The sequence below is a fragment of the Indicator indicator genome, chromosome 1, assembly GCF_027791375.1.
Source record: "Indicator indicator isolate 239-I01 chromosome 1, UM_Iind_1.1, whole genome shotgun sequence".
Taxonomy (NCBI): Eukaryota; Metazoa; Chordata; class Aves; order Piciformes; family Indicatoridae; genus Indicator; species Indicator indicator.
Genome location: NC_072010.1, coordinates 45,127,983 through 45,149,236, shown reverse-complemented (window position 1 = coordinate 45,149,236; position 21,254 = coordinate 45,127,983). Strand labels below are relative to the sequence as shown.

The following is a 21,254-nucleotide window of genomic DNA, read 5'->3' as shown; positions in this document are numbered from 1 at the left end:
AAAAGGTAACTGTAATTTTCCTTCTCTGTAAGAACTCACTTTTTAAAAGGGAGGGAAAAAAAAGTGATAAAACTTGTTATTACATAGCAGGATAATAAAGCAATAAAGCTATCAATTAGAACCTGTGCAGGTTCTAAACCTTTATAAACCTCTAGATTAGTAAGTAGTTGCTTATAAATTGCTGGCTAAACTGTAGAGTTAATCAGAGTCCTCGGAAGTAACTTAGTGCACTTGAGGAATATCAAAGTATATCAAAGTTCTTGTTACCGTGTAATATGATGAAGTACCTTATCTGCCTATGAAGACCACCTGGTTTTATATTAACTGTGAGTCATTCTACTAAAACCTTGTAATGGGGTTATAAATAGTCTTTTCACAGCGCTGTTGTTGCATTAAATGATGCCCATGTCAGCTAGTTTCTTGGTCACCCATTCACACACAAGTGTGAATCTGACTTTCTTTTTCTCCTAATTCACTACACAGCAAAATAAATGGGCATTGATCTGTTCCCAGAGTGGAACATCAGTAGGGATTTTGGTGCCTAAGTTCAAACCTTAAATCCTCAAATCTTCCGTTTGACCACAAAAATTTGGAGGAATGTAGTGCATAGATATATTTAATAATATATTACATTACTTAGGGCCTAAAATCTTGGTAGTGTGTATGTAGTTCTTTTAAAAGGCAGAGCAGCTCAGTGATGTATGCATCCAATCAGGACTAGGAAGAGAGGTGATCTTACGCACCTCCTGTTGAGGGCATCTGACCTGATGGTTGAGATGTTAAAACTTCTGATGGACTGACTCAAAACTCTGCTTTAGATGCCCTGAAACCTTGTATTTAAAATATAGAAATAGCAGTTAGTGTCTCTGGCCTCTCTTTTACCTAGAAGCATGAATCACTTAACCACTAAGGATGTGGAAGACCCATGTTCAGTTTGTGCCTGAAGAGATCCAGTTCTGTCTCCTGCACTTTTAAGAAGAGGTCTATTTATGATGCTTTTTACAGCTTATGAGGTGCCATTATCAGGCTGTTCTGAGATGGGATCCTTATGATGAAATTTTTTCAAACCGATCTACTTTACAGGTTGTAAGATGTACAGAACAGGGGAGAGAGACAATATTTTAATCATAGTTTACTAGCTAGGCAAATTTTCAAGAGTGTTCTCAACAGGATTTTTTTCTTAACTAGGCATGTATTGCCAGACAGGTAATTCATGACATCTTGATTCTGTGAGAGACAGACAATTTTAGCATAAAATTCCTGCTGTGTGCTATTTGCATTCTACCCACATGCCACATTTGGAATGCAGGCCAGAGGTTTCTGACAGCTGTGTTAGAGGAAGGCAGACATGTACTGTCTTACATGTTGCTTACAAAATATCCTTCGCTAATTTCTTCCAGTGCTTATCTAAAATAACATGAGACCAGAACTCAAGACTCCCTCCTCAGTGTGTCCTCTTTGAGGAATAGTCATTATTTTCCCAACAGTCATTATTTTGCTTTGTGAAACAAAGGACAGTATGGGAGTCAGGTCTCCCAACAGCACCTTCTTTGTTTTCAGAAGTGATTTCAGGGCTATGGAAGAGGACTCCAGTGCTGTAGTCTGGTAGCAGGTAGTGAGGATGCTAGGTGGCTTAGCCCAGCACCAGCAAGAAAGGCAGTGGGATGTTCTGCTGCTGTAGGAGACCACTTCCCTGCTACCTAAGTTGGGTGGGTTTATATTCAGTGTGAATGGTTTTATGTGTTGGGAATTTTTTATTTTTATTTATTCCTCACAAAGTTAATCTCACATGCTTAAGTTCTCTCTAGTCTATTATTAATGAGGGCATAGGAGACCTTCCTCATCGTCGGAATTTGCCATACCTGCTGCTTTTCGTAGTTGCTTCAACCTTTCTTTGGAAAACTGGCCTGTTCACAGTTGGGAATGGAAGTGGCACACCTGTTGTTCTTTGCTGCTGCTGTGGTTGCTGTGAAATTCGTAGCTTGTGAAGTTATGAACAAGATGAGCTCCTTGTCATTGCTAACGTATCTGTAAAGACGAGCAATGTGTCGCATACTTGCTCCTGTATAATGGATTGCAAATCATGGGCCAGACAAGCTGTTGAAGCAGCAAGGAGACTACTGCAAAGGGGTGTTATAATATATGCCATCAGAGTAAGATTTTCATTTATACTATCACTGTGTCTCTGTAATATTTTTTTTCGGCAGGTGATGGAGTGGTTTGGTCTGTACCACCTAAGAAGGATAATCTCTTTTGTAGACTGAGAATACTATAGGGAGGACATTTAGAGCATGTACAAAGGAGGGTTGCAAAAATGATCAAAGGGGTGGAACAACTCTTGTGAAGAAAGACTGAAAGTTAGAATTTCTCAGCCTGGAGAAGGCTCCAGGGGCACCTTATTGAAGCCTTTCAATATTTAAAGGGGACTAATAAGAAAGGGAAAGTCTTTTTACCAGGGCCTGTACTGACAGGAGAAGAGGAAATAGATTTAAACTGAAGGAGCCTAGATTTAGATTGGACATACAGAAGAAATGTTTTGTTACAAGGGTGGCGATACTCTGGAACAGGTTACCCAGAGAAGCTGTTCATGCCTCATCATTGCAGGTACTCAAGGTTGTCCTTGTCTATGGCAGGGAGTAGACTAGATAACCTTGGAAGGTTCACAATTCCGTGATATGTTTTTATGCAGGTGAGAAGGATAGCAGAGGTGAAGTGGAGCAAAAGTGGTGAATGACATTCAGAAGAGGCTACCTGAGCTAACTAGCACAATTACACTGTGGCTGTGCCCCAGGTAGCACCACAAAGAAATGATGGCCCTATCCGCTCAGATGTTGCTCTGTGTCAAAAGCTGTCTTCTATATTGCTTTGTTGTGGTTTAAGCTTTTCCCAGAGCCCAGAAGCCCAATGGAACAGATTTAGGTTGCCTCCACTCTCCCCTTTTTCCAGTAGGAAAAAAAAATTAGGCAGGAGGAGAAGAGAGAGGTAAAACTCCGAAAGAACAGTCTGGAATCAATTTGGAAGTAAAAAGGTAAGATTAACAAAAAAAAAAAAAGGCATTTCAGTAAACAGAAGGTTACAAGGGTATAAGGAAAAGGGATAAATAAAAATATATACAAAACCAGATGCATCTGGCAAAGGATTCTCTAGATGCAAGATGGATTCTCTTTGGATGCAGTCCCCTTAGGTGTCTGGGACACATGGAAGAGGCCCGACCACATGGTTAACAGCTCACAGCAACAGCAGAAGGGTGTGGAGAGCAGAAGGCAGGGGAAAGAGTGAGGCAGGAAATATCCCTTTTAAATAGGGTTGTGGACAGGAAGTGGGCATGGAATAAACTTTGACCTGGGGTCCCGTCTCTCTGGGAGGGGGCCAGGTCTCTCTGCCCACCTGGGGTCAGGTTTCTTCCAGCCCACCCCTCCTGGACTGGGCTTAACCCAGCACGTGCCTGAATGCAGAAGCCTTGAGAATTGCTGAAGCAAACTTGTGAGAAGCCAAACCATTTATGAAACAGCTGCACTTTTACAGCTTTTAGTATTCTCATGTTAGATTTTCATGTCTGTAACATGCAATTATGTATATATTTAAGATAGAGATACTCTTTTTAATTCAATGGGGGAAAAAACCAACTATGAATTCTCCCATTTAATATGTAATATATTGAGTTGTCAGTACTAATTAGAGCTGTAAAGTAGCTTAAACTTAAGGCCCATGTGTTGACAAGAGTAATAATGCCTATGTCTCAGGAGATGCAGAAGCTTGAGTGTCTACTCAGAGATGGATTTGGTCTGCTCATCATCATTTAGTTGTGGACAGTAACAATGGCTAGTGGAAAAATAGAATGATTCTTTAAAAGTTACCTCTTGACCCTTCCTGAAGTAAATAAGCACAGAGGTTTGCATGTAACTTGAGTCTTCTGAGTCAGAGCAGCAAAGTAGCACACGTGCAGAGATAAAACTCTTGCACCTTAAACCATGGTGCTTCTTGAACAGTGAGAAAGACTATTTGGAAATGCTTTGTAGCTTTGGCTGCTGAGTAGGGCACATCCATGTGCCTGTTTATGCATCTAAATATGCAGTAATAAATTTCAGAGTCAGTGGACACACACAGGTAAGGACCTTGTTTCTGTGACCATAGCAATTGCTGCAGAACATCATCTTCATAGCCAGTACCAGGTGTTGTGTTCTCTTGCATCCAATCTGGGTGTGTGTGACAGTGCTTACCCTTTCTCTTATGACGCTACACATCACACTGCAGGCAGTCTGTTTATTTCTGTACTAAAAATCAAATCACAGAATCACAGAATGTTAGAGGCTGGAAGGGACCTCAAAAGATCATCCAGTCCAACTCCCCTGCCAGAGGAGGATCACCTATACCAGATCACACAGGAACACATCCAGGCGGGTTTTGAATATCTCCAGAGAAGACTCCACAATTCCCCCTGGGCAGACTGTTGCAGTGTTCAATCACCCTCACTGAAAAATTTTTCCTCATGTTTACGTGGAACTTCATATGCCTCAACTTCCACCCATTACCCCCGTTCTGCATTACAGAACCTTCTTACTCCAGCACAAAGGAAAACATGAGCTTTTTTTTTTTCTTGTCCCTCTGTGTGTCTTTTGGTGGGGTGTGTGTAGGTAGCAAATTGCACAGCTCCCAGCATTGTCACCTTGTGCTTTGGTTGTGTGCCATGAGGGTGCCAGAGCTTGTTACCCAACTCCATGCCATCTTCCATGCTCCAGGAGGTCTCAGATGGCACCACATGCCTATGCTTAGGCTTGAGTTGAGCCCAAATCGTCTGGCTTAGTGAATGAGCCAAGGGTAAAATTTGTACAAGATGTTGTTTTGTTAATAAAGGGAAGGGGTGGGGAGAAGGCAGCAAAAGGGGATTTAGGTCAACTGAAAACTTTTGGGAGTTGATTTCAAATACACTTGGCTGTTATAGTCAGGAAAGAAATAACAAAAAGATCAGAAGATAACTGGTGTGTGTTCTTCGACTGCCAAAATACTAAATGGGTCAATGTACATCATCAGGGATGTTTCATTTTAACATCTACCTCCCAACTCAACCCCTCTTTCTTTTTTTTTCTTTTTAAAAAACAAACAACAAAAAAGCCTCAAACCCACCAACAACCACCAACAAACAAAACCCCAAAACAAACAGCCACCCCTCTCAAAAAAAAAAAATCTGAAGACCTTGAAAATAGAACTTTTCATTCTGTTAAAAAACAATCTGTGGACCAAAACAAAAGGATTCTTTTCTTCTTCTCTGTTTTTTCCACTTGTTTGTGCCTTGTTGCCCCTGTCTTCACCACAGGGAGCATATTTAACAGTTTTCATTAAATGAAAATATGTAGCTTTAAAGGGGACTCAAGAGAATTGTTTTACTTACAGTTTAGCTTCAGGTGTCTAATCTGGTATTTTATATGTATTACTTGTCAAAACCCAATGATTTTGTCTCTAACAGAATTTAATTTTAGAGACTGTCACGTTTCATAGTTGATACAAGCTTAGGAAATGAAAAGTTACTAGGTTAGAGTTACAAACACCTTCTTTGAAAATTGATGTTTCTTCTGTTTAAAAACAATTACTCCTCTGGAACAAACTTAGAGTGATGTCATCCATAACTAGTAACACAGTGATTATATTAGTTTTATGTTACTCTGTTCTGAGAAAAAAAGTAAATACCTCATTTCTTCTGCTGTGTAACAAAAATCACTGTGGTTGTTACCTATTAAAAAAAAGATCAGTTTTTCATTTTAGTTCAGTTGCTGAGATAGATTTTTTTTTTTTAAGATTTAAGGTATAAAGACAGTTGTCTCAGATTTCAGGTGTGATAGTTACAAATAGTGAGAGGAATTACAGATACTGCAGACTTTGAAATAAAATGATCATAAATAATGATTTTTTTCATATGCTATTTATATTCAGTACTCTTAAAATCAGAAAGAATAAAATAATATAAGTAGGGCTCATGGTTAGAATTAATTTTGGGGGGGGTTGTAGGGTTTTTTGGTTTTGTTTTGTTTTTGGGTTTTTTTAGTATTACAACATTTTAGCTCTAATGTTGTAACTCTAAACTTTGGTATCTTAGTACTGGAAAAACTACGTTTTCGCTTCTGTTAAGTGGAAGCAGTCTCCATTATCCCCATCTAAAGGAGATTTCTGAAGACTGAAGTTTGCAATAGTCAGTAAATGGTTGTTATTGCCATAGGATAATAACTAAAAGAAGGAAGTCTCCACAGGCAATTCCACAGAATTGTATTAAATGTTCAGTGCCTGTGTGTGTGTCTGCTGCTCCAGGTAAGGTGTCAATGGGTTGTCCATCTCATAATTCATGTTCTATCTTATTTACACAGGATCACAGGATGTTAGGGGTTAGAAGGGACCTCCAGATATCACTGAGTCCAACCCCCCTGCCAGAGCAGAACCAATTTATTATTTAGCCTTTAATATATTTTTATTTATTTATTTATTAATTATTTAGCCTTTAATATAGTTTTTCTACCATGTATACAGAATCAGAGAAGGTGCACAGAAAGTGTTAGGTTTTTATTCTTGGTCTTTTCTTCTGTAAGTACTGTGACATATGAGGGCAGTGAGTTGAATCAAGATCCATTCCAGAGGCATTAAAAACTAATTTTCCTAATACTCATATTCGTAGTTTGTGTAAGAGCACATTCACGTTTAGGGGAAAAAGTCAGACATAGCCATCCCAATTCTTCTTTCCTGAAAGCCAGGTTCAAAGCACATCAGTAAGGCTGAATGGTGGAGCAGTCTGCCTTTGGGCAGTGTTAGGAGGAGGGCTGTCCGTGCTGGCTTCGGTCAGAGCCTCTAGCAGGCAGCTGCTGCAATATGCACGTTTTGTCTTCAGATTTTGTGGGTGGGTGTTGTGGAGGGATGGGAACTGCAGAGGGACAGGATGTTTCACTGGTGGGTTTCAGCAATATCTGCTGATGGCAGAGGAATGGCCAACCTCAATGGCTTCGGGTCCTCTGCCAGGTGCTGGCTGGGCGTTTTGCTTTACTTGGAGCAAATCCTTTGTCTGGCCACTCCAAGCTTGACCCATCTCCTCTCCTCAGGGCTAGGACACTGTTCTTTATGTCCAGCCAAGCTCCATGGTCTTCCCAGTGAACCCCCACAGGGAGATGGTCACCATTTCCTTCCCATGTTCATCTTCATCTTGTAGTCTTCCCAGTTGCATGTGAGGTTGCATTATGTGACCTAGTGGCTTGCTTAGGATTTTAAGTGCCTGATTTCTTTGATTCACAGAATTGTTTCATATAGAATCATAGAATTATAGAACGGTCTGGGTTGGAAGGGATCTCTAAAGGCCATCTAGTCCAACCCTGCTGCAGACAACAGGGACGTCATCCACTAGATCAAGCTGCCCAGAGCCTTGTAGAGCCTGACCTTGAACATCCCCAGGAAACAGGCTCTCAACCATCCCCCTGGACAAACCACTGCAGTGTTCCACCACTACAACTGCAAAGAATTTGTTCCTAATACCCAATCTAAATCCCCTCCTCTCTAATTACAAACCATTGCTCCTCGTCCCATCACTGTAGGCCTTTGCCAACAGTCCCTCTGCCGCCCTCCCACAGCATGATGCCTTGGAGCCCAGGTCTTTTAGCTGAGTGTATCCCAGCCTTCTCAGCTAGGTCTGACAATCAGTTTCCTCTGTCAGACAGCAGCAGACCCAGTTTCTGCATTTTGTGCACCTCTGTAGAGTTTTTTCTCCAGCCAGTGTCACTATTATCCCAAATCTTGTCTCCCTTCTTTGAAGTCAGCTGATACCCTCCTCTGTGCTGTTGCTTCCTGAGGTGGGACAGCAGTGGGAAGCAGAAGGGGGTTAGAAGTGAGCTCATTGCACCCAGTTTAATGAGCCTGGGGTAGAACCACCCATGCTCAGAGGATAAGAGGTTTTGCCTACATGAAATCAGGCTGTGGACTGTCAGTGCTAGCAAACAGTACTGGGCATGTTTGTCTCACTAGGACCAACTAGGCCAGTTCTGAGGTAGGTGGTCCTGGAAGTCTGTTTGAAGAACAGACACTGTAAAGTGCTAGTGCTTGTTTAAACTTTTCTCTGTAAACTGGACTTTTTTCCACCAAAACCACCAAATGGCTTAATTTCAGTCCGAACTAACTATACTTAGTTCTAGTAAAGAAGATTGTGTCAAAGCCTTCATCTTGAAGGACCGTAAACAGAAAGAGGTTTGTTTGGGAAAATGAATACTTCTGGTGGAGTTTAAGATGAAGAACGACAGGCGTAAAGAGACAGCAAAAACCTCAGTTGCAGTGTATGGATAATGTATTAGATGTGAATTTCAGGCATGGTGCCTGCACCACCACCACCACCGCTCCCGATGTATTTATCAGATAGCTGTAGAATTGTTGAAGTGATTCATAGGCACCTTTGTACCTCAGAGAACATGTGAGCAAGACTGAGTAATGAGGAATAATTGAAAAGAATGAACTGCCTTTGATGCCTTTTCCACATCAGGTATATTTACCAGGTGCACCGAGTCCTTTTGCAACATTTGGCACTGCTTGCACAAGGAAAAATGACTTGGAAGTGCAAATCAGTTTGTGAATGATGAGGTTCAGAGCTGGTGGGAAAATGGCTGAGTTTTCTATGGAGGTGGACAAGAGCTTTTGCAGGTAGTTGAAAGGTATAAATAATAGTTTAGTGTATTTTTTCTTGTAGCCTTTTTTTGCTAATGCATTTATAAATATTTTGTGATGATGTGTGAAATGGTCTAGTCAGTGTGGTGGTGTTAGGTCATAGGCTGGATTGGGTGGTCTCAGAGGTCTATTCCAGCCTCAGTAATTCTGTGATTCTGTGAAAATAGGAAAATATTTACCAATTTTTCCATCAGAATGTTAACTTCGGATCATCAGCAAACTGTTGGCTGCAAGTTAATTCTTTGGGCTTTTACTGATTTTCACTGCAAGCTGGTTTGTTTGGAAGCATTGAATGCTTTCATGTTAGAGAAAAATAAATCTTAGAGTATAATCTGAATATTTTCATCTCGAAATGTAGATGTTGCTGAATACTTTTTCAAAAAATGAATTTCAGTAAGGATTACAAGCTTGCTGGACCTCTCTATCAGCAAACCTGCTTGCAGAAAATTCCTGATGTATTCCACAGCAGTTTAAGTAACTAGTCTAGATAGACAAAAGAAAATCTGTTTTAAAATGCCAAAGTGTGCCTAATATATTTTGTTTTGTTGTTTCCTAATGTAAACATCAAGAGCTTAAATTTATTAACTCTCACTTTTGAGTAAGCAAATGGAAAGATTTCAATTTAAAATTGGACTAGAGAAAATAAAAAAATAAGTGAAATCAAAAAGGGGAAGAATTACCTCAAAAACACGGTGGGGAAACTTAGAGAGCACTGCTAAGTGCATGCGTGAAATTCTTGTCTGAGGTTTTGTAAATAACTTTTAAAATCCCCCAATTCTGAATTGAAGGCAATAAGATATTTTTCATGGTATTTTGCTTCCGCTTTAACAGTAATTTAGGTATCTGCCATCTGTTCAGAAATTATTCTCAAGTCTAAAAAGGATTAGTACAAGAAATTAAAATGTATTATCAATATTCTTTATATGTTTGAACACAATATTCTTTATACGCTTGAACAAGTAATGCTGCAAGCAATGTCTTAGACTGGTGTTGTTCCACACCACTGCTTTCTCTTGAAGAGTTGTGTCATAGTGCTGGGTGTAACTTGGTATCTTTCAACAGATTTTTCGTTTGATAGAGCATTCTCGTAACACTGCCCCAATATAAATAACATCTAAGCTGAACATCTGGTTTTCTAAAGCCATTAATGATTTAGAGATCAATGGGACAGGTTGTGTTGCTTTTCATAAATAAAAAAACCCCACCAAAACGTGGCAGGCCCATGCAGAGTTTGAGAATTTGGCTTCATGTTAAAGAAATGTGCCATTTTTATGTTTCAGATAGTACATGGACTAATTAGTTTATTGGGCTGTAGAAGTCTGCAATCACTTGTTCTCCTTCTGTACCATTGGAGAAACTCTTTGGCAAACCTGTCAGCTTTGGGACTGGATAGTTAAATGCTTACTCTGCCTTTCCAAATCTTTTATTTGAAAACAAGCCATTTCACACTGGATGTATTTGCGTTCATTGTTAAACATGTTTAAAAATGAATGCTGTTTGCATAGGGATCTCCTTCAGTTTGGAGCACGTTTCCCCAGTCCTAACTCGAGCTGTTACTAAAGGTTGCAGCACTTTTTCATTGTTGAAGTAGTTGTGGAATAACACCATAGTGTGACTGTTCAAGAGAAGTTGAAAGATAATATTTACAGCCTTAGATCTTGAATTTTTCTTGTCTATGAATAATTGGTTTGAATTTGATCCCTGAAGTTCTTAGTTAATTCTCTTTAATTTTGGGACGTCTTCTGTAGATTCCTCACATCTAGCTACACCACTAACAAAGGCCACCTGTTCCTCATAGCTTGTGTGCAGTTTCTTGTTCCTCTTCAGACTCACAAAGAGAGCAGAAATTTTATTTGTAGGCCTTGAGAGTTGGAAAGATTCATTTTGAAATCAAACATCCAAGTGTTATGGGGAGATAATGATACATTAAGTGAATCCCAAGTACATTAAAGTGGATATCTCTTAGGCTCTCCTATTGAATTGATTCCAATTTGTTTAAACACATTTTAATTGAATCTCTTTGTTTTAATAATTCCTGTACTCTACCCTCTGTTCTATTGGTGCCAACTGATGCTTTTTAGAAAAGCTTCAATAGGAGTTGTTGTAACAGTGTCTGACTCCACCTTGAGAGTGCTGTTTCTTGGGAATCTCTTTTCTTCCTTGGAGCACAAATTTAACCTTGATCCTGAGAAACTATTTCTTGAAAAACTGAAAGCTAGCCACTTTTCAATTTATGCTCCCAGAAAAAAAAAAAAAAGAGAAGATCCAGCTGTCTTGCGTTTTTTTTCTCTCTTCTTCAGTGTGACCTGAATTTGTCCAATGCATCCAAGCTGAGCAGCTCTGTCAGCCTGAGAAAGCCTGCAGCAGCAGCCTCAAGCAAAAAGACACAAATGCCTGTTCACTTGGTGCTTTTGCATTTGGACACAATTTTTTAAGTATTTTGCTCAGTCTTGATTTGGCCCTGGCTGGGGGCAGATGCCCACCAACACCTCTCTATCATTCCCCTTCTTAGATGGGCACAGGAGAGGGAAAATATAACAAGAGGCCCATGGATTAAGATAGAAGCAGCTTAATAGGGCAAAAACAAAGGCCACGTGCAAAAGCAAGACCAAAGAAAGATGTTACTCTCTGCTTCCCATCAGCAAGCGATGATCAGTCACTCGTGGGAAGCAGCGCTCCAAGACATTCACAAGTCTATGGGGCCTGACGAGATGCACCCAAGAGTGTTGAGAGAGCTGGCTGATGTCTCTCTACCACTCTCCAACATTTTTGCAAAATCCTGGCAGACAGGAGAGGTGCCTGAGGACTGGAGGAAAGCCAAGGTCACTCCAGTCTTCAAAAAGGGCAAGAAGAACAGACAGTGAAATGGATTAGGAACTGGTTACACAATAGAGTCCAAAGAGTTGTGGTCAATGGTTCCAAGTCCAGCTGGAGAGCTGTGACTAGTGGAGTCCCCCAGGGATCAGTGCTGGGTCCGGTCCTGTTCAACAACTTCACCAATGGCATTGGTGAGGGGACAGAGTGTCTGCTCAGCAAGTTTGCCAATGATACCAAACTGGAAGACTTGGCTAACACACCTGAAGGCTGTGCAGCCATTCAGCAAGACTTGAACAGACCGGAGAGCTGGGCAGAGAGGAACCTAATGAGGTTCAACAAGGATAAGTGGAGAGTCGTACATCTGGAAGGAATAATAATCTGCACCAGTCAGCAATGTACCCTTGTGGCCAAGAAGGCCAATGGGATCCTGGGGTGCATTAGGAGGAGTGTGTCCAGCAGATTAAGGGAGGTTCTCTTCCCCCTCTACTCTGCCCCAGTGAAACCTTGCCTGGAATATTGTATCCAGTTTTGGGCTCCTCAGTTCAAGAGGGACAGAGATCTGCTGGAGAGAGTCCAACGGAGAGCTACCAGGATGATTAAGGGCCTGGAGCACGTGCCCTATAAGGAGAGGCTGAGGAGACCTGGGGCTGTTTAGTCTGGAGTAGACTGAGGGGGGATTTAATAAATGTTTATAAATATCTGAGGGCTGAGTGCTAAGAGGGAGGGGACAGGCTTTTCTCAATTGCACCCTTGATAGGACAAGGGGCAATGGATATAAACTACAGCACAGGAGGTTCCACCTCAACATGAGGAGGAGCTTCTTCACTGTGAGGGTCACAGAGCACTGGAACAGGCTGCCCAGGGAGGTTGCAGAGTCTCCTTCTGTGGGGGCTTTCAAGACCCATCTGAATGTGTTCCTGTGTGATCTGTGCTAGCTTCTATGGTTCTGTTCTGGCAGGGAGTTGGACTTGATGACCTGTGTAGGTCCCTTCCAACCCCTAACATCCTGGGATCCTGTGACTTCCTTCTTTCCCTTAGCTTTTATATTTGAGTTGGCATCATATGGTATGCAGTACCCCTTTGGTCAGTTCAGGTCAGCTGGCCTGGCTATGTCCCCTACCAAGATCTTGCCCATCTCTCAGCTTACTGCTAGGGTGAGGGAGGGTATTGGAAAAGCACAGCCTTGCTGCTCAGCAGTAGCCATTCCAGCCACCATTACAAAACACAACACTACAAAAGATATTCTGGGGAGAACTAACTCCATCTCAGCCAAACCCAATACACTTTGTTTTCAGTTGTCTACATGTTGCCCTTCTGAGTGTATGCAGCTGCCTATCCTGACTCTAGTGCTGCACTCACTATGTACAGATTTATAATGATAGCCACATTTCAAAGTGAGTGTAGTTGAGTCTTGGCTGTGTCTTTTCAGAGGGATAGCAGAATGTTGCAAGTAGAGGTTGTGTAGTTCATCTTTTTTTCAGGTTGTATTACTTCTTCCTTTTTTAGTGTTCTCCTTTAGTTGACGTGGAGATTTTCAGGTGGAAGCATGAGTGTTGTGAACATACTCTCTTGTGATGGGAAGGCATTTTCAAAAACAGTTCTTCCTGTAATTTTTAAGGAGAGTTGACTCCTAGATTAGCAAGATAAACCAAAAAAGTCTCTGACTGAAGTGCTGGGTACTTGAGTCATAATTTAAAGGGCTTTCTGAAGTGCTCAAGCTGCTACTTGCCCAAGCTGTTACATATCCAAGCTAGCTGTGTGGCATGCTCGCATACTGTACAAATGCCTAGTTGAGGTGTGACAGGAGAAAAGCCAATACAAGCAGATACTGCTCATGGCAAGCCCCTACAGAACTGCAGTTTTGGGGGGATGAGCTTTCTACCCATCTGCAGGAAAGATTACTGAATACTGTTTTCATTCGAACAAACAAAGTGAGCATACTATATCCTAAGCCAAATCCACCTGCAGATCTCATGGCATTAGAGTTACAAGCAAATCTGTGGACTGTGCAGAAGCAAAATTACTTCTGCTGGTTGTCATTTCAACTGTAGCATGTGTTTCTATGTAACTTGCAAAATAGTCCTGGTTATTTAGATTTCACTCACCAAGCACAATGAACAGAGCTGAAAGCTACTCTAGGTGGTTGTAGTTCTGCACTGTTTACCCAGAAGACTGTACCACTTGAGCCTTGATGTTTTGGTAGGGCACTGGCAACAACATGGCTAAAACAGAGGGTAGCTTTTCAGAAGGTTTTTTTTTTTTTTGTCTCACTCTCCCGTGACTCTGACAAAACAGTCATCCTACCAGAGCAGAATGAGGTGGGGCAGCACAATGACAGCCATGAAGGGGTTTTGTGTGATCTGACTGAAGAGTTAAACATTTAGCAATTTATTTTTTAACTTCCTGTCCTCAAAGTCAGCTTATTTTATAAATGCTAAATTTAGTCTGTTCGATTTCCGTCATCAAGGACAGCTTTTTTGGTATGCTTTCTTATAAATTGTTTGACCTTGGGAGAGTGCTGCCAGAAAGGAAGAACACTTTAAAAGCTGACAACTGGTTGTTGGGGGTTTGTAACCTGTGTTGTGTAGAAGCAATAAAACTGCACAAGCACATAAAGACTCACTGAAGCTTAGTACCCTGTGAAGTTGATGGACTGCAAGACATCAGGACAAGTGGCTGAAAATAAAATGATCTTTGCTTTTTCATTGATTTTAACCTCATCTGTGTGGAAACCATGAGCTCTTTGTGGGTTGTGAGACAATACTGGTACACAGAGAAGATTTGTGAGTGGAAAGGGGCTGTTGAAAAATTTCCTTCCAAGTATGTTAAGAGAAAGTAGACTTCAGGGGGCGAGAAAGAAGATGAAGTAAAACTGTGCAGGAAAGGATGGCTATCCATCAGCCATAACTTCAATGTGCTTTGCTGAGGGTCTTGTGGCTGGTTGCTTGGCTGACTGGTTGTTTTGCTATTATGGTCAGGGAAAAGGGCAGTAAGGAATTTCTTTTTCTTTTTTTTTTTTTTTGCACAGCCAGAAAAACCTTTGTGAATAGGGAAATCACGTGTTCTGTGCCTGGTGGCGTTTACTAATGTCAAGCTAATGAAACAGAGCACTGCAGAGAATACTGGTGTGCAGCTTTAAAAGGCAGGCACAAAAAGCATGAACCAAGTGCACTAATTAATAGCGGCTGCAGCTTTATACAAAAAGCATTTTCTAGCAGGGAGGCATCCTAACCTGCCTTTCAGTCTGTTTCAGCCCAGATTTGCGTGGATGGTGAACAGCATAAGGATGTGACAGTCGTGCTGCAGAGAGAGGCATTGCTGAGATTTGCCTCCTGAGTCCCAGCTGAAGACAGGGCTGAAGCTGTCCTTCTGCTTTGTACCAGTGGGCAGGAACAGTGAGATAAGAGAAACTGCAAGGAGCTGTACTCCTCCATGTTGTATTTCCATGGGCTGGGCTGGCAGCCAAGGTAGCCCACTTGGTTATGAGGACCTCAGGCTGAACCCTTTCTAAGCCACCATTTGCTCTGTAAACTGCCAGATTCTCAACACCAGGGGTTAGACCCCTAAAACCAAAATGAAGTTTGCAAAACTGACACAGATGCATTTAGGGACCTCAAGGACAAAACCTGCTTCAGAAACCCAAACCAGCAATCAGCTAAGCCCGTAACACCACAAGAAGCCCAGTTCACTAGGGGAGGGTGGAAAGAATAATAGAGAGGAGGCAAAAAAACCCCCACACAACCATTTGTTTTTCATCCAACTGACTTCATGAACTGAGAGAATGGCTGAAAGTATACATCTGAATGTCCCAGCAATAGTGTTATGATCTTCTTGGTAAGAAAAGATGCAATTCTATTAGGTAAAACTAACTGCAACATTCATAAACATTTATAAATGTTTATAAATATCTGAGGGCTGGGTGTCAAGAGGGAGGGGACAGGCTCTGCTCAGTTGCACCCTGTGATAGGACAAGGTGCAATGGATATAAACTATAGCACAGGAGGTTCCACCTCAACATGAGGAGGAACTTCTTCACTGTAAGTGTCACAGACCACTTGAACAGGCTGCCCTGGGAGGTTGTGGAGTCTCCTTCTGTGGGGACTTTCAAGACCCATCTGGATGTGTTCCTGTGTGACCTGTGCTAGCTTCTATGGTCCTGCTTTGGCAGGGGGGTTGGACTTTGTGATCTCCAGAGGTCCCTTCCAACCCCTAACGTCCTGTGACCCTGTGATCATCTAGGGAAATGAGCAGTTAATTCTCAGTTATGATGTTCTGCAGAGATGCTAAGAAAGACTGTGCTTAGAATTCAGCTATTCCTTCTGGCTTTATTGCTATTCTTCGTCCCATAGGTCCTAATCGTGAAATAGTCATCGTCATTGGGTAAGGTTTACTCATACTGTCCATTTTCAGAAAATAACAACAATTTAATGCTCAGTGTTTTTACTCAGATACAGTTTAGAAAAATCTTTGGCAGCTTATATAAAATCTGAGATGATGGAGAAACATCTATACTATTCGCTGGTCACTGTAAGGGAGCATAAGTTGTTGGGGTAGTTCTCTTTGTTCACCACCACTAGAACAAAATGCAACACTTGGTACAAATTTTGTCTTAACTACAGGATGTACAAACCTATTTTGATAAGAGCTTTTGTACTGCCAAGTGACATCAGTCACAGCCTGAATTCACCAAAGAAGCAGCATTCTTAGTCTTAGAGTTTTGGCAGAGAAAGCAGGTATTTGAAGGGCATATCAATTTTCATCCTGCTTGGAGAAATTAATGAAGGGATTGTAAATATTTCAAGTTTAATTTTTCCACTGAAGACTGAAATATTATCAACTGTATTATCATAGCATATGTAGACTGTGTGGCCCCTCCAGCAGCTCTGGACAAGAAGAGGATACCTACAGAAAGGTAGATGCAATGTGAGGAATGTAACAGTACAAAAGTAAATTCAGAATAGCCATTAAAAGAGACAATGATCTCTATGATTTGTATGCAGTTGCACAATTCCTCCCCCCCCACCCCCTTTTTTTTTGTTTTAGTCCCAGAAGACTGGCTGTAATTACTGTAGTAAAACAAAGGCCTCTTAGCACAATCTAGAAGAATCTGTAAGTCATGGGTTGTGATTTGTCTCAAAGACAATTGACTCTATCCATGGAGCATATATTGTGTGGTATCAGCCACATAAGAGTTTTGGGTTTTTACTTACTTTTCCTGTAAGAGACCTGGTGCTGCTTGCTGCAAAGACAGGTAGGACTTCGGGCCACACTGCATTCTGTTTGGAAATGGACTGCTTTCAAGGTCTGTATGGATCCCTTGTGTTCAGTCTCAGAAGGATCCCAGAAATCAGAAGACTCCTGGGAGCCATCTGAGATGCATACACTGGGTACATCAAGTTCCTTGTGCCCTCAGAGTACTTAAGGCCACTCTGAAGAGCGATGGAAGACAGCAACAGCAGGGTAATCCATGCTTCAGTTCACAAAGTAATAAATTGTGCTGCTGAGGCAGGCAGCATTGAGTCAACCTGAAATCTACCTCTGGCACTCAGGGGAAGCCTGGAAGTGCATCAATATGTAGTTTTCCTCCATGGCACATTTATCTGCCTTGTGGATGGAGCCGGTGATTTGTACTGCCTCTAGGTCACCCTTGCCTAGCCATGTGCACAAGTGGATCCCTCATTTCCCTCATATATGAATTCATCTCATTTATCCCCCTTCTTTCAAATGTTTAGGATAGAAGATGTTGCCTTTGACCTTATGAAGATTTGGTAAAGCCTGTGGAGGCTGTCCCCCTTTGCCTTGCCTTCACTCTGCCACCAATCTTTTCAGTTCAGCAGAACCAGTCTGTTTGTATGTAAGTTTTGTCAAAATTTAACAAATTAATTGCTTGTGTCATATATGTGTATGAGTTTGTTTTTATCATGGCACATATGGTATGCCTAATGCAGCGTGTTGTTGCTGATAATCGCCAAGTTAAGGTGTTTCAGAAGAAGTTACTGTTGGGCAATTGCAACCAGTTTTGCCTTCTTGAGGGAGAAGTTTTCGTAATCTTGTATCTTGTAGCTGGTTGTGAGCTGTGAAAAGTAACCTGTTCTTCACTCTGTGTTCTCTTTTGGGCAGCTTCCTGTTGTCTGTATAAAGGGATTTTTTGCTTTTGTTATTTGTATTACAGCAGGATGAATTGAAGTATCTTTGTTGTAAGTTGATTTGTGTATGAATAGAGGAAGAGACTTCCTGTTGAGAGATGTTCTTGCTTTCAAATGGTGGAAAATGTCAGATCCAAGAACCAGTCTAAATCAGTTGAATAGATGGGATTCACTAGAACATCTAATCTTTCTGCATGCCTGGGACAACATCCACTCAGGCTGTTATTATTACAAATTTTAATATTAGTGTGTCTGTTTTCTTTTTACAGTAGAACTCCATTTCTTGATGAAATTTGGCTCTAACTCAAAACCAAGAGGATTCTCCATGAAAATATTTAACATAGTTGATTGTAAAAATCCCAAAGTGAATTCACAGCTTGCTTGATTGTTAGCTTATTTAGGCAAACTGAGGTATTTGTGGCTTAAATATTTCTGATTTAATTTTTAGATAATTAGTAAATCGTATAAACTAGAGATTGAGAGAATCCGTTTAGAGATGCATAGGTACCATGCTTATTGGATCTGTATATAGAATAATTGCTTTAGGTCAAGTTAGATTTGAAGTAGCTTGTGCTTTAGTGAGGTTGATTTTCTGTACTACAATGCATAACAGTGTGGTTGTGCCTACAGAGAAGCTCTGCTGCAGAGCAGTGCCATGGAAGTCCTTAGCTGAGAGCTGTGCTTTGTCTTCTTACCAGGTTATCGATGGGCATTTCCTTCTTTGCTCTGCCTATTGAAAATTACTTGAAAAAACATTTTTAAAGCGTAGTTATTAATAATGTACTGTCAAAAAGAAAAGTTATATCAAATGAGCTTCTCCAGAGATCTATCTTTGGCCTAGCATTATTCAAAAATTCTATTAATCTCTTTGATGATGGAAGTAAGGAGTAAAACTATAAAAATAGCAGATAGCACAAGTCTAGAATAAATTTAGACCAACCAGCTTTGACAAAGTTGGTCTAAAATATAAAACTGTTTTGCAAAGTCAGGACAATTGTTCTTGATTAGTATGGGAAGATAATTAAAATAAATAAACTGGAGGAGGCTATTTAATGTGCTTATTCAGAATAACAAATAACTGTAGCCCTTACTGCCAGTTACAGGGCACCCATACAAACATGGAGTCTGTACTGACCTGCAAGTTCATTATCAGTAACAATGCAGAATGCAGAAAGCCAAACACTGAAGGACTGTGTGTAGCTTAAGGCAGCACCTTGTGAAAAGTGATGTGGACAAAACTGCAAAGATTTCTGCAGAAAGCAAACTAGAGTGCTAAGGTGGTAACCAGTTTTTCTTCATGTCTGTTAAAGCTTAAAGGTGGGTGTTGGGAAGAAATGTTCTGGCAATATAAATAGTGGTTCCTGTGAAGATTTTTTTTTTCATCACTGGTGGCTTTGCTTAGTGCAGAGAAACAGCAGGACCAGGGCAGGGATTATCCCCCCTGTACTGGGCACTGATGAGGCCATACCTTGAATCCTGGGTTCAGTTTTGGGCCCCTCAGTCCAAAAGGGACATTGAGGTGCTGGAGTATGTCCAGAGAAGGGCATTGAAGCTGATGGAGGATCTAGAGCACAAGTCTTGTGCTCAAGTCTTGTGCTCAAGTGTGAGGGACTTGAGAAGGCAGAGGTAGGGAGACCTGCCTCTATTCATCTCCATGATAGGAAGTTGGAGCTGGAGCAGGATTGGTCTCTTCTCCCAGGAAACAAGCAATAGGACAAGAGGAAATGGCCTCAGTTTGTCCCAGGGGAGGTTTAGGTTGGGCATTAGGAGAAACATCTTCACTGAAGGAGTGGTTAAGCCTTGGGCAGTGGTGGAGTCCCCATCCCTGGAGGGGTTTCAAAGTCATGTAGATGTGGTGCTGAGGGACATGGTTGAGTGGTGACCTGGCAGTGTGGGGTTAAGGGTGGGACTGGATGATCTTTAAGATCTCTTCTAACCAAAACGATTCTGTGATTCTGTTATTTTGTGATTATGAACAGCTAATCCTGCCACCTTCTAAGAAATGGGAGTAGAACGTTTTGTTATATATTCTTTTCAACCTGAACAAGTGTTTGCTTTCTAGCATGATTTGTCCTGTAAAATTATGAGCAGACCCAAGAATAGCCAAATCCTATGGCTTTTATGACCATGTGAATTGGCAATTGGGTGTGCAAGTCATCTTTAGCCAAATATGTAACCATGTCCCTTTGTCCTTCCTCAACAGTCTCCAAACGTCCACAACTACCCAGATATGGAAGCTGTACCCTTGTTACTAAACAACATGAAGGCAGATCCCGTGGAGGATTCATTATCTACAGACCATTTCCAAACACAGACTGAACCAGTGGACTTGTCAATAAACAAAGCCAGGTCATCACCTACAGCAGCTTCATCTTCACCAGTTTCCATGACAGCATCAGCCTCCTCTCCTTCTTCTACTTCTACTTCTTCTAGTCGTCCAGCTTCATCACCCACAGTAATAACATCGGTATCCTCAGCGGCATCTGTACCATCAGTATTAACTCCAGGTCCCCTAGTGGCCTCTGCATCTGGTGTTGGAGGCCAGCAATTTTTGCACATTATCCATCCAGTACCACCTTCAAGCCCCATGAACTTGCAGTCCAACAAAATGAGTCATGTGCACCGTATCCCTGTGGTGGTACAGTCGGTACCTGTTGTCTATACAGCTGTGAGATCACCTGGGAATATGAACAACACTATAGTCGTACCACTGTTGGAAGATGGGAGAAGCCACGTCAAAGGTAAGGTGGAACCTGTTTTGTGCATCTGTGGCATCTCTAGAACCGTTCCTGGCATGAGGAAAATGTAACCCCATTATAAAGCTGTTAGTTTCCAAACTTACTGTGTTGTTTTCTGAAAAGACATGTAACTTACGCTGTTGAGAAGAACCTTTGAAAGTCTTGCCCAAGATGCTTTTTAAGATAAAGATTTTTAAGATTTTCATAAAGAATGAAACCAGCAGTGGTGCTAAAAGCTCAGGCAACTGAGAGCACATTTTTTCCTGAGAGGAGTAAATCCTCCCCAGAAACTGAAAAAGTAGGACTTTGGAATAGTGGCAATATATAAAATATCACAGATGAACATGGAAGACCCACCAGGTGATACAGATTTGGCAAGGAAAAGAATGTCAGAGGGATTATTTCCATGCAAAGAGAAAGCACTCAGTGGGCTGTAGGAGCATGCAAAACAAAGGCTTTTACACGAAGGAGTGGTAGCAGATGCAGAGGTGGGTTTTATTAAGCTCAGAGTGGGAATCTAATACTTTGAATTAGGTTTCTTCTTCCAGATTAAACAGCAGAAGGAAGGGAAGCCACACAGAGTGCATATGTTAAGAATGAGTTCTGCAGACACAGGACCTGAAAAGGTGCAAGTTGGTGTGAAAGGAGGAAGAAAGCACATGGCAGAAGGACAGATACACTCTTGGAGAGGTATCCAAAGAACATAGAAAGTGGAGCTGGAGAGCAAGAAAAAACGAGAACATAACAGGTGCTGAGGGAAAAAAAAGCTTGTTAGGGATGGTGACATGATGGGTGGAGGAAGAAAGGGAGAATAGATGAGCCCAGATACTTTGAAATCATAGCTTTATAAAGAAGGCATTAGTGGCAGAGG

At 41.4% G+C, this 21,254-nt stretch overlaps 1 protein-coding gene across 1 annotated transcript in view; it reads left to right on the top strand.

Moving 5' to 3' along the window:
• KLF12 (KLF transcription factor 12) overlaps positions 1-21,254 on the top strand; it is a 144,250-nt gene that overhangs the window by 46,396 nt on the left and 76,600 nt on the right. Inside the window, exon 2 of the mRNA XM_054384605.1 lies at positions 19,849-20,386. Within this exon, the coding sequence (XP_054240580.1) occupies positions 19,849-20,386 (538 nt within the window). The remainder of the gene's footprint in view (positions 1-19,848; positions 20,387-21,254) is intronic.